Source organism: Danio aesculapii, chromosome 16, assembly GCF_903798145.1.
Source record: "Danio aesculapii chromosome 16, fDanAes4.1, whole genome shotgun sequence".
NCBI classification, from domain to species: Eukaryota; Metazoa; Chordata; class Actinopteri; order Cypriniformes; family Danionidae; genus Danio; species Danio aesculapii.
The window spans coordinates 190,001-202,334 of NC_079450.1; the positions used below are offsets into that span (position 1 = coordinate 190,001).

The 12,334-nt window shown below is 43.8% G+C and overlaps 1 protein-coding gene across 1 annotated transcript in view; it reads left to right on the top strand.

The window, feature by feature from the left end:
• The window catches only part of pop1 (POP1 homolog, ribonuclease P/MRP subunit), a 16,369-nt gene extending 4,332 nt beyond the window's left edge, over nucleotides 1-12,037 (top strand). The window contains 9 exon segments of the mRNA XM_056476202.1: nucleotides 632-849; nucleotides 1,397-1,484; nucleotides 1,548-1,620; nucleotides 1,703-1,825; nucleotides 4,690-4,805; nucleotides 4,949-5,137; nucleotides 5,362-5,516; nucleotides 5,597-5,752; nucleotides 11,551-12,037. Coding sequence (XP_056332177.1) covers nucleotides 632-849; nucleotides 1,397-1,484; nucleotides 1,548-1,620; nucleotides 1,703-1,825; nucleotides 4,690-4,805; nucleotides 4,949-5,137; nucleotides 5,362-5,516; nucleotides 5,597-5,752; nucleotides 11,551-12,022 — 1,590 coding nt within the window. The 3' untranslated portion in view covers nucleotides 12,023-12,037.
• The last annotated feature ends 297 nt before the right edge of the window (nucleotides 12,038-12,334 follow it).

The following is a 12,334-nucleotide window of genomic DNA, read 5'->3' on the forward strand; positions in this document are numbered from 1 at the left end:
CCTCATGATGAAAGCTGTAAGTGAGCTGTTATTAAAAGTGGAATTTATATTATACGTCTCCAAAGCTTGTAAAAGCAAAACACACAGCAGACGACGCTAACGCTTTAATCTATAGTGGGTTATTGATTATCTGTACTGTAGATGACATGGGCCTGCTGGGTAGAACAGTTCTGCTGTGGTTTACATCAGTCACATAGTAAAAGTAGACAAAACATAAATAAACAAATATAATCATCATCATCAATATTATTATTAAAGTAGGATGAGTTTCATTTCCTAATATATAACATTACATTTAATTTCTTAATAAATGGCCTGCTGATTTATTTATTCATATGAGTTATAGATGAGATTAGAACAGTGTCAGCTTTTGATAGTGATGTTATGATTCAGAATAGGATCTGTCATATTCTCAATAACATTAGTAAAGGAAACACAAGCTCTAGATGTGCTGTGTACATATATTTCAGTTAATATGGAGAGAGAGGGCATGTCTTTACTAAACTAATACTGGATTTTATTTTAACTGTGTGCGTGCATGCGTGCGTGCGTGTGTGAGAAATGCTGCCACATGTGCATCACTATTATCATGTACTGCAGTGTGTATTGATCAGGTGTGTGTGTGTGTCAGGACGTGCTGCCGGAGCTGCAGGCGGTGTGTCAGTGCTGTCAGAGTGTGTGTGAAGACTCTTCCTCTTCTGCCACTGCTGTGGATGCGCTGAGGAACAGGAAGAGGAAGTGCACTGCAGACGCTGCTGAACTTCCTGCTAAGCGGCTGCTAGGGGACGGGACGCGTGCGGTCGGGGATCCTGTGCGCTGGGAGTCTGCAGACACACACATCACTATCAGGTACACACACACACACTGTAGATGAGTGGAAGCTGATCTCCTCAATGCAGGCACACACACACACACACACACACACACACACACACACACACTCACTCACACTCACACTCCCACACACACACTCATACACTACGGCCAGTTGAGTTGATCAGTTCCCCTATAGTGCATGTGTTTGGACTGTGGGGGAAACCGGAGCACCCGGAGGAAACCCACACCAACACGGGGAGAACATGCAAACTCCACACAGGAACACACACTGACCCAGCTGAGACTCGAACCAGAGACCTGAGTGCTGTGAGGCCACAGTGCTGACCACTGCGCCACCATCCCACCCTTTATTTGCTCAGATTAATAATAGTATGTGTGCGTGTGCGTGTGCGTGCGTGTGTGCGTGTGTGCGTGTGTGTGTGCGTGTGTGCGTGCGTGCGTGCGTGCGTGCGTGCGTGCGTGCGTGCGTGCGTGCGTGCGTGCGTGCGTGCGTGCGTGCGTGTGTGTGTGTGTCCCTCCGCCACTGTTCCTCTTGTTTACTGTGATCATCCCTGTCCAGTGACCTTACCATGGAGCTCGTGCGCTTCCGTCTGATTGGTCCACTGGCTCACCTGGTGCTCACAGACACGCTTCATGCAGCCAATGAGGTGAGAGATTGCTGATGACATCACACATGTTGATGAGCAGCTGCTGATTGGCTGTTTGTGCAGGAGGCGCTGAGAGGAGTGTGTGTGGACGCGGATCTCCATCAGCAGCAGGCGGACGCGTTCACACAGCTCAGAGGTGAACATGCATAAACACACACACACACACTCGTACACCTGTGTGCAGAACGCAGGCGCCTGACTCAGTGTGTGTGTTGCAGGAGTGTGTTCAACAGCAGAGCTCCCAGCAGGCTGTGTGTTGGGGCTGACTGTCAGTGACCCCAGACTCACTTTACCTCAGAGACGCGGTAAAACAGTGCCGGACCTGCAGTGCATCAGCACAGGTACACACACACACACACACACACACACGCACACGCACACGCACACACACACACACCTACCTGCTGCAACACAGATTATATTAGATTAGAAATGTTTTATATTGTACAGGTGTGTGTGTGTGTGTGTGTGTGTGTGTGTGTGTGTGTGTTTGGCCCTGAGCTCTGGGAGCCGCTGCGTCTCCATGCAGATGATCCAGGTTCGAATCCTGGCAGGGTCTGAGATTCTCTCTCACACACACCACACAGGAAACACACACTCCTTTACTGTCTTTCCTTTGACAGAGGTGTGTGTGTAAAGTAGATATTGATCTGCAGTGTGCAGCAGTTTGTAGCATTATCAGCAGATGATTAAAGGTTCAAGACCCCCTGGAGTACTTGTTTTGAGATGATAACGTGTGTGTGTGTGTGTGTGTGTGTGTGCGCGTGTGTGTGCGCGTGTGTGTGCGCGTGTGTGTGCGCGTGTGTGTGCGCGTGTGTGTGCGCGTGTGTGTGTGCGTGTGCGCGTGTGTGTGCACGTGTGTGTGTGCGTGTTTGTGTGTGTGCGTGTGTGTGTGTGTCTGTGTGTGTGTGCGTGTGTGTGTGTGTGTTAAGCATCACCTTTAAGTGACTGTTTATTTCTTTGCATTGTAACTGTGTAAACTGTAAAATCATGCGTCTCCTCACGGTTTGGGTCTCGTTTTGTGAGCCGACTGACAGTCTCTCCCCTGCTCTGCTGGCCATGCCCACTCCTCCCTCTGCTCAGAGCTCCACACCCATCATGGAGCATTCTTACAATATTCTGAGGTAGACTGGACTGAAAGAGAGGGTTTCATGACCCTTTAATGCACAGATATACAGGGCGGACAACTTCTGGTTTTAGCTTAGAGTGAGAATGTATGCTCCGCCCCCATGCCAATCAAGACCCGCCCACATCAAGCCATATCCCTGTTTGTTTATAAATATATAAAAATTGTTAATTATAATATTTTAATAAATACTTTTAATAAATGATTTATTATAAATAAGATTATTTATCATTATTATTATCCCACTGTTCTGTTTTAAATAAATAAATGTAACTGCAAAACAATGTAAAGACACAACTGAAGTGATATGCTAAGATCATTTAAGAAATCGTTTGCATAAACATATTCATCTCATTAGAATGAAATCATTAAGACAGTTCTGTAGAACACAATATATATGTTTAATAGAGTTATGTGTGTTGTGTTGTCCATCTCCTGGTCAAGAATTAGGTTTATTCTAACCTCCCTGACTTCATCCCTTGTTTCTGCTTTATTATCAGGAGCCATTAGTCAAAATAAGATCATCATCATATTATTTAAACTTTAGACTTCTAAAACTCGCTGTGTGCCCACACGTACCTGTACATGAGTTTGTGCCCCCTGACGTAAATGCCCCCCTCTTAAATCTAATAACTTATATTGATACCATTTTTAATACCGGATATGACACTGAGAGTGAACCCTTCCCTTACAGAAGATGTACAGCTGAAATCAGAATTATTAGCCCCCCCTGTTTATTTTTCCCCATTTTCTGTTTAACAGAGAGCAGATTTCTCAGCACATCTCTGATCATAATCATATAAAAATCCAGACTGTAGAGATCTGGACGTAGCGTCCGTGACGTCACCCACAGGTTTCTGAAGAGTGCAAATGAAGCTACAAGTGGGCGTGGCCAACCATTGCCATTTTGTTTGCGCGTCATCGCACCCACCGGGGGTGACCAAATAAGGGCAAAGAGGCGGAGCTAAAGGCGCCTGCTGGCATTCTGCTTAAACTGGCTTTCCTATGGGGGAAACACTGAACACTTCATTACCTGCGACTCGCTTGTGTTCTGACCACATGTGCTTGGCTGATCTCTAGATCAATAAAGTCTTTTAAAAACACTGCTGTAACACATCGAGCCACTAAACATTGCTCTGATGACGTTTCTCTACAGGAGGAAAACACCAAACACTTCAGATATAGAGTGTGTGTGTGTGTGTGTGTGTGTTAGTGAATGCAGGACTATTGCTGAACTCCAGCAGAACACTGTAGGACAACGCTTCAGATGACTGATCTAGAGCCTACAGCTGATCAATCTGGCAGATTCTGGAGGGCATTACAGCTCTAAAGCACATTATAAATGATGAATGATCTTAAATTACACTGATACATTTATAGAGATGGTGTATAAGAGTATAACTTCACTCAGCTGGGAAATGGAGGACGGTTAAGTGCACACAGCATGCCATATCATCTGATCATTGTAGGAAATAATCCCAAAAGGAGACTGACTGTGTAAAGCCCCATAACACAACACTATAATACGATGAAGATGAAGAGTTCAGCAGCTCATCAGCCGGAATCAGCTGAGGTGACCTGACGACCAGCCAGACCCAGCTGTCACTCAAGTGGCCACGCCCTTAATTATGCAGATTTAATATAAAGGAAACGGATGAGTTATAATAAATTCACCCCCCCCCCCCCACAGCTGTCATGAAGGCTGATATTAGCTATATACATCAAAATGGTTCTGCTCTATTATGGAGCAGGACTAGCGGGATTTCCATGAGTTGCAGATTCAGTTACGTCAGTATCAGCTTCACGAGGGAGAGCGGGAGGGTGACGCTTGATAACACACTGACACATCACACTGACTCCACACTGCTCTACTGCTTTTACAACAACGTATTGCTGCTTACACACGGACGCACACATTTCTGTTTGCCTGAGTGTGTGTGTGTGTGTGTGTGTGTGTTTGTGTCTATGATTTGTTCATGTGTGTGCGCGTGTGTGTGTGTGTGTGTGTGTGTGTGTGTGTCTATGTATGTTTGTGTCTATGATTTGTGTTCAATGTGTGTGTGTGTGTGTGTGTGTTAGAGTCTTCTCATGCCAGAGATCTGACACTCAGAGGAGTTCCCGCTCACTGCAGTCAGAGTGCATTGTGGGATATGTCTGTCCGGGATCATGTGACAAATAGCCGATTGTCTGAGCAGGTACACACACACACACACACACGTGATCAGCACAAGCATAAAGATCATACATAAGAGACTCTGTCATGTTTTTCATGAGTAATGGTGTGCGTGCGTGCGTGCGTGCGTGCGTGCGTGTGCATTCTTGTGTATGTGTGTGTCAGGAGTTGAATAGCGTGCGCAGTGATGTGCTGGTGCCGGGCTCTGCAGTGTGTGTGTCAGGTGTGTGTGCGGTGCCGCTGCTGCTCCTCCATCAGCCGGGCCGTGTGTGTGGACAGGAGCGTCTGCGCTGGGGCTCCGGCTGGGACCTGCTGCTGCCCAAGGGCTGGGCCATGGCCTTCTGGGTGCCTCTGGTACGACACACACACACACACACACACACACACACACACACACACACACAGTAATGAACAAGCTCTGCAGTGTTTTCCTGCTCTAGAACTGATCCTGAACCAGAGACTCTCCAGCCAATCAGAAGGGATCAGTGTTTTCTCTCCACATGATTGGCCAGTTCACACAGCAGGCGCTCTGTGTAATCTTGTGTGTGTGTGTGTGTGTGTGTGTGTGTGTACTGCAGGTGTATCGCGGTGTGCGTGTCGGCGGTCTCCACATGAGTGTTAAACACGCTCAGTTCATGGCTCAGCCGCACTTCCCTCACGATTACCCAGACTGCCCTGCGGGAGAGCGCTGTCAATCAGAGCAGGAGGCGGAGCTTCTGGAGAAGTTTAAGAGGTGTGTGTGTGTGTGTGTGTGTGTGTGTGTTCTACACTCCTGCATGTGTGTGTCTCCGTCCTGACGCTCCTCTGTTTCAGGCGTCCTCCCTCCAAACGCACAAACTACGTCAAACACGGCTGTGTGGCGCCGTTCCGTTGCCCATGGCAACAGCTGGTGGATGAGTGGGCGGAGCTTGTGGAGCTGGACAGAGAAACACCGACTAGAGCTGCCCCTGTGGAGTTCACTGTTCTCAGGTCAGATACAACTCACATACACACACTCACACGATAGATAGACAGATGGACGGACGGACGGATAGATAGATAGATAGATAGATAGATAGATAGATAGACACACAGATAGACACACAGATAGACACACAGATAGATAGATAGATAGATAGATAGATAGATAGATAGACACACAGATAGATAGACAGACAGACAGACAGACAGACAGACAGATAGATAGATAGATAGACAGATAGGTGTTTGTGTATAAACATAGCTGACAGCATCTAAACTAGCGTTATAACTGTTTAGCTAGCTGGTAGTATAGCTTGATTAACCCCTTGACTTTACCTTTATATGTGCTTTAGTTTTGCAGCGGTCATGTCTTCCTCCCTCAGAGACGGCCTTTTGTTGTTTTAATGTCCTATAACGTCAGCGCTCCGCTTCTACACTCCAACTCAGTCAATCTCAGAGCTCTGTCTGTCCATAAACGACAACATCCGGCCTCAAAATTTTAAAAGGAAACTCAAAAGACGGCTCGTTTTTCAATATTCTGTTCTGAAATGAAAATCTAATGACCAAAAGAGACACGGACCGACCCTTTACTATGACTGCTGCCTCATTTCAGCACCATTGAGTTGCTTCAGCATTAAATCTCTCCTTTACTGCAGACCGCTGTTGCGTGCGTGTGTAACAGGTTATAAAAATGCTTCCACTTGCTTTTATTTTATGAACATGGCCCTTTAATTCTGAATGACCCCCCTCTCTGTTTATTGGCTAGTGGCATGTTATTAACTAGTTCCGGACAGGTCATTATTATTCGCGCCAGCCAAGAGAGTGGTCGTGGACGACATGTTAGACTGCCGAAACTGATCACTGTGGTTTTACTCTGTTTACCAGAATAAAGTGATCTGTTCAAGGCGTGATTGGGTGTCAGGTCTCATCTGTACAGTACACAACGTAGAGGAAACCGAGTACTAACCGTTACACGTGTGTGTGTGTGTGTGTGTGTGTGTGTGTTAGGGCTGCAACTAATGATTTTTTAAATAATTGATTATTTTTTTTGATGAATCAGATAAAAAGTAAATAAATAAAAGCCAACGCTTTATTCAAAAAAGCTCATCCCTGAGCTGCTGTAGTAGTAACTAGATTATTAAAGTTCGTCGAGACAAACTTTGAGGCTGGCTTGACAAAGCCTTGGTAATAGTTTATTTAGTTTAAACAGTTTTAAAATGTATATATTTAAGATAGAGAGATAGATAGATAGATAGATAGATGGATAGATAGATAGATAGATAGATAGATAGATAGATAGATAGATAGATAGATAGATAGATAGATAGATAGATAGATAGATAGATAGATAGATAGATAGATGGATAGATAGATGGATAGATAGATGGATGGATGGATAGATGGATGGATAGATGGATAGATAGATAGATAGATAGATAGATAGATAGATAGATAGATAGATAAAATAGTTTGAAAAAGGTTAGATAGATGAATTAGCATGTTATTAGCCTGATTCTAGCATGAAGTAGCATGTTATTAGCATGATTCTAGCATGAATTAGCATGTTACTAGCATGATTCTAGCATGAATTAGCATGTTACTAGCATGTTTCTAGCATGAATTAGCATGTTACTACCATGATTCTAGCATAAATTAGCATGTTACTAGCATGATTCTAGCATGAATTAGCATGTTACTAGCAGGATTCTAGCATGAATTAGCATGTTACTAGCATGATTCTAGCATGAATTAGCATGTTACTAGCATGATTCTAGCATGAATTAGCATGTTACTAGCAAGATTCTAGCAGGAATTAGCATGTTACTGCCAAGATTCTAGCATGAATTAGCATGTTACTAGCATGATCTAGCATGTTACTAGCATGATTCTAGCATGAATTAGCATGTTACTAGCATGATTCTAGCATGAATTAGCATGTTACTAGCATGATTCTAGCATGAATTAGCATGTTACTAGCATGTTTCTAGCATGAATTAGCATGTTACTACCATGATTCTAGCATAAATTAGCATGTTACTAGCATGATTCTAGCATGAATTAGCATGTTACTAGCAGGATTCTAGCATGAATTAGCATGTTACTAGCATGATTCTAGCATGAATTAGCATGTTACTAGCATGATTCTAGCATGAATTAGCATGTTACTAGCAAGATTCTAGCATGAATTAGCATGTTACTGCCAAGATTCTAGCATGAATTAGCATGTTACTAGCATGATCTAGCATGTTACTAGCATGATTCTAGCATGAATTAGCATGTTACTAGCATGATTCTAGCATGAATTAGCATGTTACTAGCATGATTCTAGCATGAATTAGCATGTTACTAGCATGATTCTAGCATGAATTAGCATGTTACTAGCATGATTCTAGCATGAATTAGCATGTTACTAGCATGATTCTAGCATGAATTAGCATGTTACTAGCATGATTCTAGCATGAATTAGCATGTTACTAGCAGGATTCTAGCATGAATTAGCATGTTACTAGCAGGATTCTAGCATGAATTAGCATGTTACTAGCATGATTCTAGCATGAACTAGCATGATTCTAGCATGAATTAGCATGTTACTAGCATGATTCTAGCATGAATTAGCATGTTACTAGCAGGATTCTAGCATGAATTAGCATGTTACTAGCAGGATTCTAGCATGAATTAGCATGTTACTAGCATGATTCTAGCATGAACTAGCATGATTCTAGCATGAACTAGCATGATTCTAGCATGAATTAGCATGTTACTAGCAAGATTCTAGCATGAATTAGCATGTTACTAGCAAGATTCTAGCATGAATTAGCATGTTACTGCCAAGATTCTAGCATGAATTAGCATGTTACTAGCATGATCTAGCATGTTACTAGCATGATTCTAGCATGAATTAGCATGTTACTAGCATGATTCTAGCATGAATTAGCATGTTACTAGCATGATTCGAGCACGAATTAGAATGTTACTAGCATGTTTCTAGCATGAATTAGCATGTTACTAGCATGATTGTAGCATTAATTAGCATGTTACTAGCATGATTCTAGCATTAATTAGCATGTTACTAGCATGATTCTAGCATGAATTAGCATGTTACTAACATGATTCTAGCATGAATTAGCATGTTACTAGCATGATTCTAGCATGAATTAGCATGTTACTAGCATGATTCTAGCATGAATTAGCATGTTACTAACATGATTCTACCATGAATTAGCATGTTACTAGCATGAATTCGCATGTTACTAGCATGATTCTAGCATTAATTAGCATGTTACTAGCATGATTCTAGCATGAATTAGCATGTTACTAGCATGAATTCGCATGTTACTAGCATGAATTCGCATGTTACTAGCATGATTCTAGCACAAATTAGCATGATAGATAGATAGATAGATAGATAGATAGATAGATAGATAGATAGATAGATAGATAGATAGATAGATAGATAGATAGATAGATAGATAGATAGATAGATAGATAGATAGATAGATAGATAGATAGATAGATAGATAGATAGATAGATAGATAGATAGATAGATAGATAGATAGATAAAGCTCACCCATAAGTATGACAGTCTGATGGAAAGCTATGAGGTCACAAAGTTTGATCTAATGTTAAGTCAATGACAGTCTTTTGCAATGGAAGTCTATGGGACAGTTGTTGCTAGGGTGCAGTATCTGGTAGTTAGGGTGTGGCTAGAAAGTTAAAAGCTCATCAGTGATTGGGAGTTTGGTAGTCTGAGTTAAATGAGCTTAGCCATTAGTCTGTATGACAGTCTGATGCAGAGTTATGAGCTCACAGAGTTTGATTCAATGTTAAGTCAATGGCAGTCTTTTGCAATGGAAGTCTATGGGACAGTTTCTAGGGTCCAAAAGTGGTTGCTAGGGCGTGGCTAGAAAGTTTAAAGGTGATCAGTCATTGGCAGATTGATAATCTGAGTTAAATGAGCCCAGTTAGAAGTCTGTGCGACAGTCTGACGCAGAGTTATGAGCTCACAAAGTTTGATCCTATGTTAAGTCTATGGGATTTTTCCGGTGGTCCCGGGACGTTTTTCGGAAAACCGAAAGTCGGATCAGTTGGAAAAGATATAGCAACGCGAGTCAGAATAGTTTGGAGGTCTGGTGCGAGTTTGGTGGTCATAGCTCGAAAGCTCTAGGAGGAGATAGTCTTGCAAATTTAGTCTCAGAAGAAAAAAAAAATAAATAAATAATAAGTTTAAATAGGATAACAGTAGGTTGGCTTTGACAAGCCAGCCTAATAATAATAATAATAATGAAGTTAGTAGTTTTGTCAGAGAATCTAAACATTTTTAAATGGAGATGCACACTAGACACATGAAAACTCCTCACATGTAGTCTAGTTTACTTAAGCTAAATGATTAGCCAGTGAGGTGAGAAAATAATCTTAATGAGAGATAATCTCACACAGAAGTGTTCAGCATCTTCATTCCCTCATGCCGTTTCTCTGGTCTCGTCTTGATTTAAGATGGTTTAGATGTTTGGACTGGAGACGAGGCTAAATGACTGAGTAAGAAAGGCTTTATGTGCAGCTCTACATGACTACAGATGGAGAACTGAAGGATCCAGAATAGGCGAGTGAATGAAAGCATGTCTTTAGTGTAGAGGAACTCTCCCAGCGCTGCTTTACTGCTGTTATTAACTCTTTCACTGCTGACTTTAACACACTCTCTCTGCCCCAGGAGTCTGTTCTGCTAGTCGATCATTATTTTAGAGCGTTCACTCTTAATGTCATCATGGTGACGCCTCATGTTTGTCATGTGACACCGCTGTAGGACAGATGAAGCCCTTTTATTCTGCTTTACTGTTTACATTCAACATTCACACGCTCATCATCTTCCTCATATTCCAGTTCACAATAACGGTGGAGTGGGTTTTAAGAGGCGGTATAGATGATCTTCATTGTGATCTATAGCGCGAGATGGACATCGCCATGTTTACTTGCAGCCGCTCGTCTGTCTCATTCATGAAAGCAGAACACACATTGATTCAGTCAGGGTTCAGCACGTAAATCCACCAGTTACTCCCACAATACGAGTGTCTGGTGAACTAGGAGAATAGATTCAGCTTTATAGTTACGGTCACCGTGTGGATCTGATATGAATAAAACACATCGTTATGTTTATAATAAGCACTGTGTGGTTAAAACACTGCAGAACTGGGATAATACGACATGTCTGTCTCAGGCTCAGCACCAGCCAAAGCTCAGCTTGACTTTTTCGCATCATGCTGCTAAGGGTAAATGAGCTAATGCTAACTTGTCAAGCTGGATAAAGAGTAAACGGCAGGATTGTGTAGTGGTTTACCTGCTGTTGCTCCGTCCCTCCTCATCCCTGTCTATGAGGCGCTGAACTCTGTGTATCAGTGTGTGTGTGAGAGACCGTGTTCAAAGTGTGAACCAGTAGATTTCCCCTACCAGCAAACATTAATCAGAGCAAAACAAACCAAGACTGGATCTAAAAGCAGACACTAATACCATCAGCAGTGAGTGAATCTCTGAGGAATATCCACAAGATAAAGGTAAACATGGCTGAATTACAGCTCTGACAGGAACATGAGGGGTTAACATGACTGAAGAACAGCAGAATATGGAGAGCAAGTGTCCACAGTGACCCGTTTATGATCATATCTCTGCTTTATTCAGTTGATGTGTGATATGAGCAGGTTGTGCTGTGTATCCGCCATTACGGCTCCGCTCTGGTGACTGAAGATCATCAGCTGTTGTGTTTAACTGTGCTTCATATCGCAGTAGCTGAGCCCTGTGTGTTCTGTGTGTTCAGGAGTGTGTCGGTGCTGCGGCAGCTGTCTGCGTGGTGTTCGTCTGCGTCTGCGCTGACCCCTGCGGCGGCTGCAGCGCTGCATCAGGAGCACCGGGGGGCGCTGCTGTGGGTGAGGCTGCGGCTGCTGGGTAAGGGCCGGCCGGAGCTGCACGCCGCAGTGTGTGTGCCTACGACCTCTGACCTCCAGCAGCTGTCGGACGGCCAGAGCAGCGGCCCAAAGGAGCCCCAACACCCCGACCCGCAGCCGGAGAGCAAGGGGTCCCGGAGCGTGGTGTCCCACTGCAGCCGGCGCACACTGGGCTGGGTCCAGCAGGGGGATTTCAGCCTGAGCTCCGGCCGCGGGGAGGCTCTGGCCTTCATCAGCCTCAGCGGACTCCTGCAGATGATGATCCAGCACCAGCGCAGCCTCGTTCTCCTGCGCAACCCGTCCTCACTGCAGTACCGCTACGCTCACGTCTACATCGACAGCTGAAACACACACACACACACACACACACACACACTACAGCTGCGCTCAGATCAGGACACACTCCACACCCGCTGGAGACGCAGCTCTAAGATGGCTGCCTTTATTAGTTTGGATTATTTATCTGCTGGAGATTTGATTTGCTTTATCTGAAAGGGTCTGTTCACACACACACACACACGCACGCGCACACACACACACACACACACACACACACACATATGAGGATTCTGCAGAGCTGCTCACGGTGTAGTAAACACCAAACACACCTTCAGAACATGCAGTGTGTGTGTGTGTGTGTGTGTGTGTGTGTGTGTG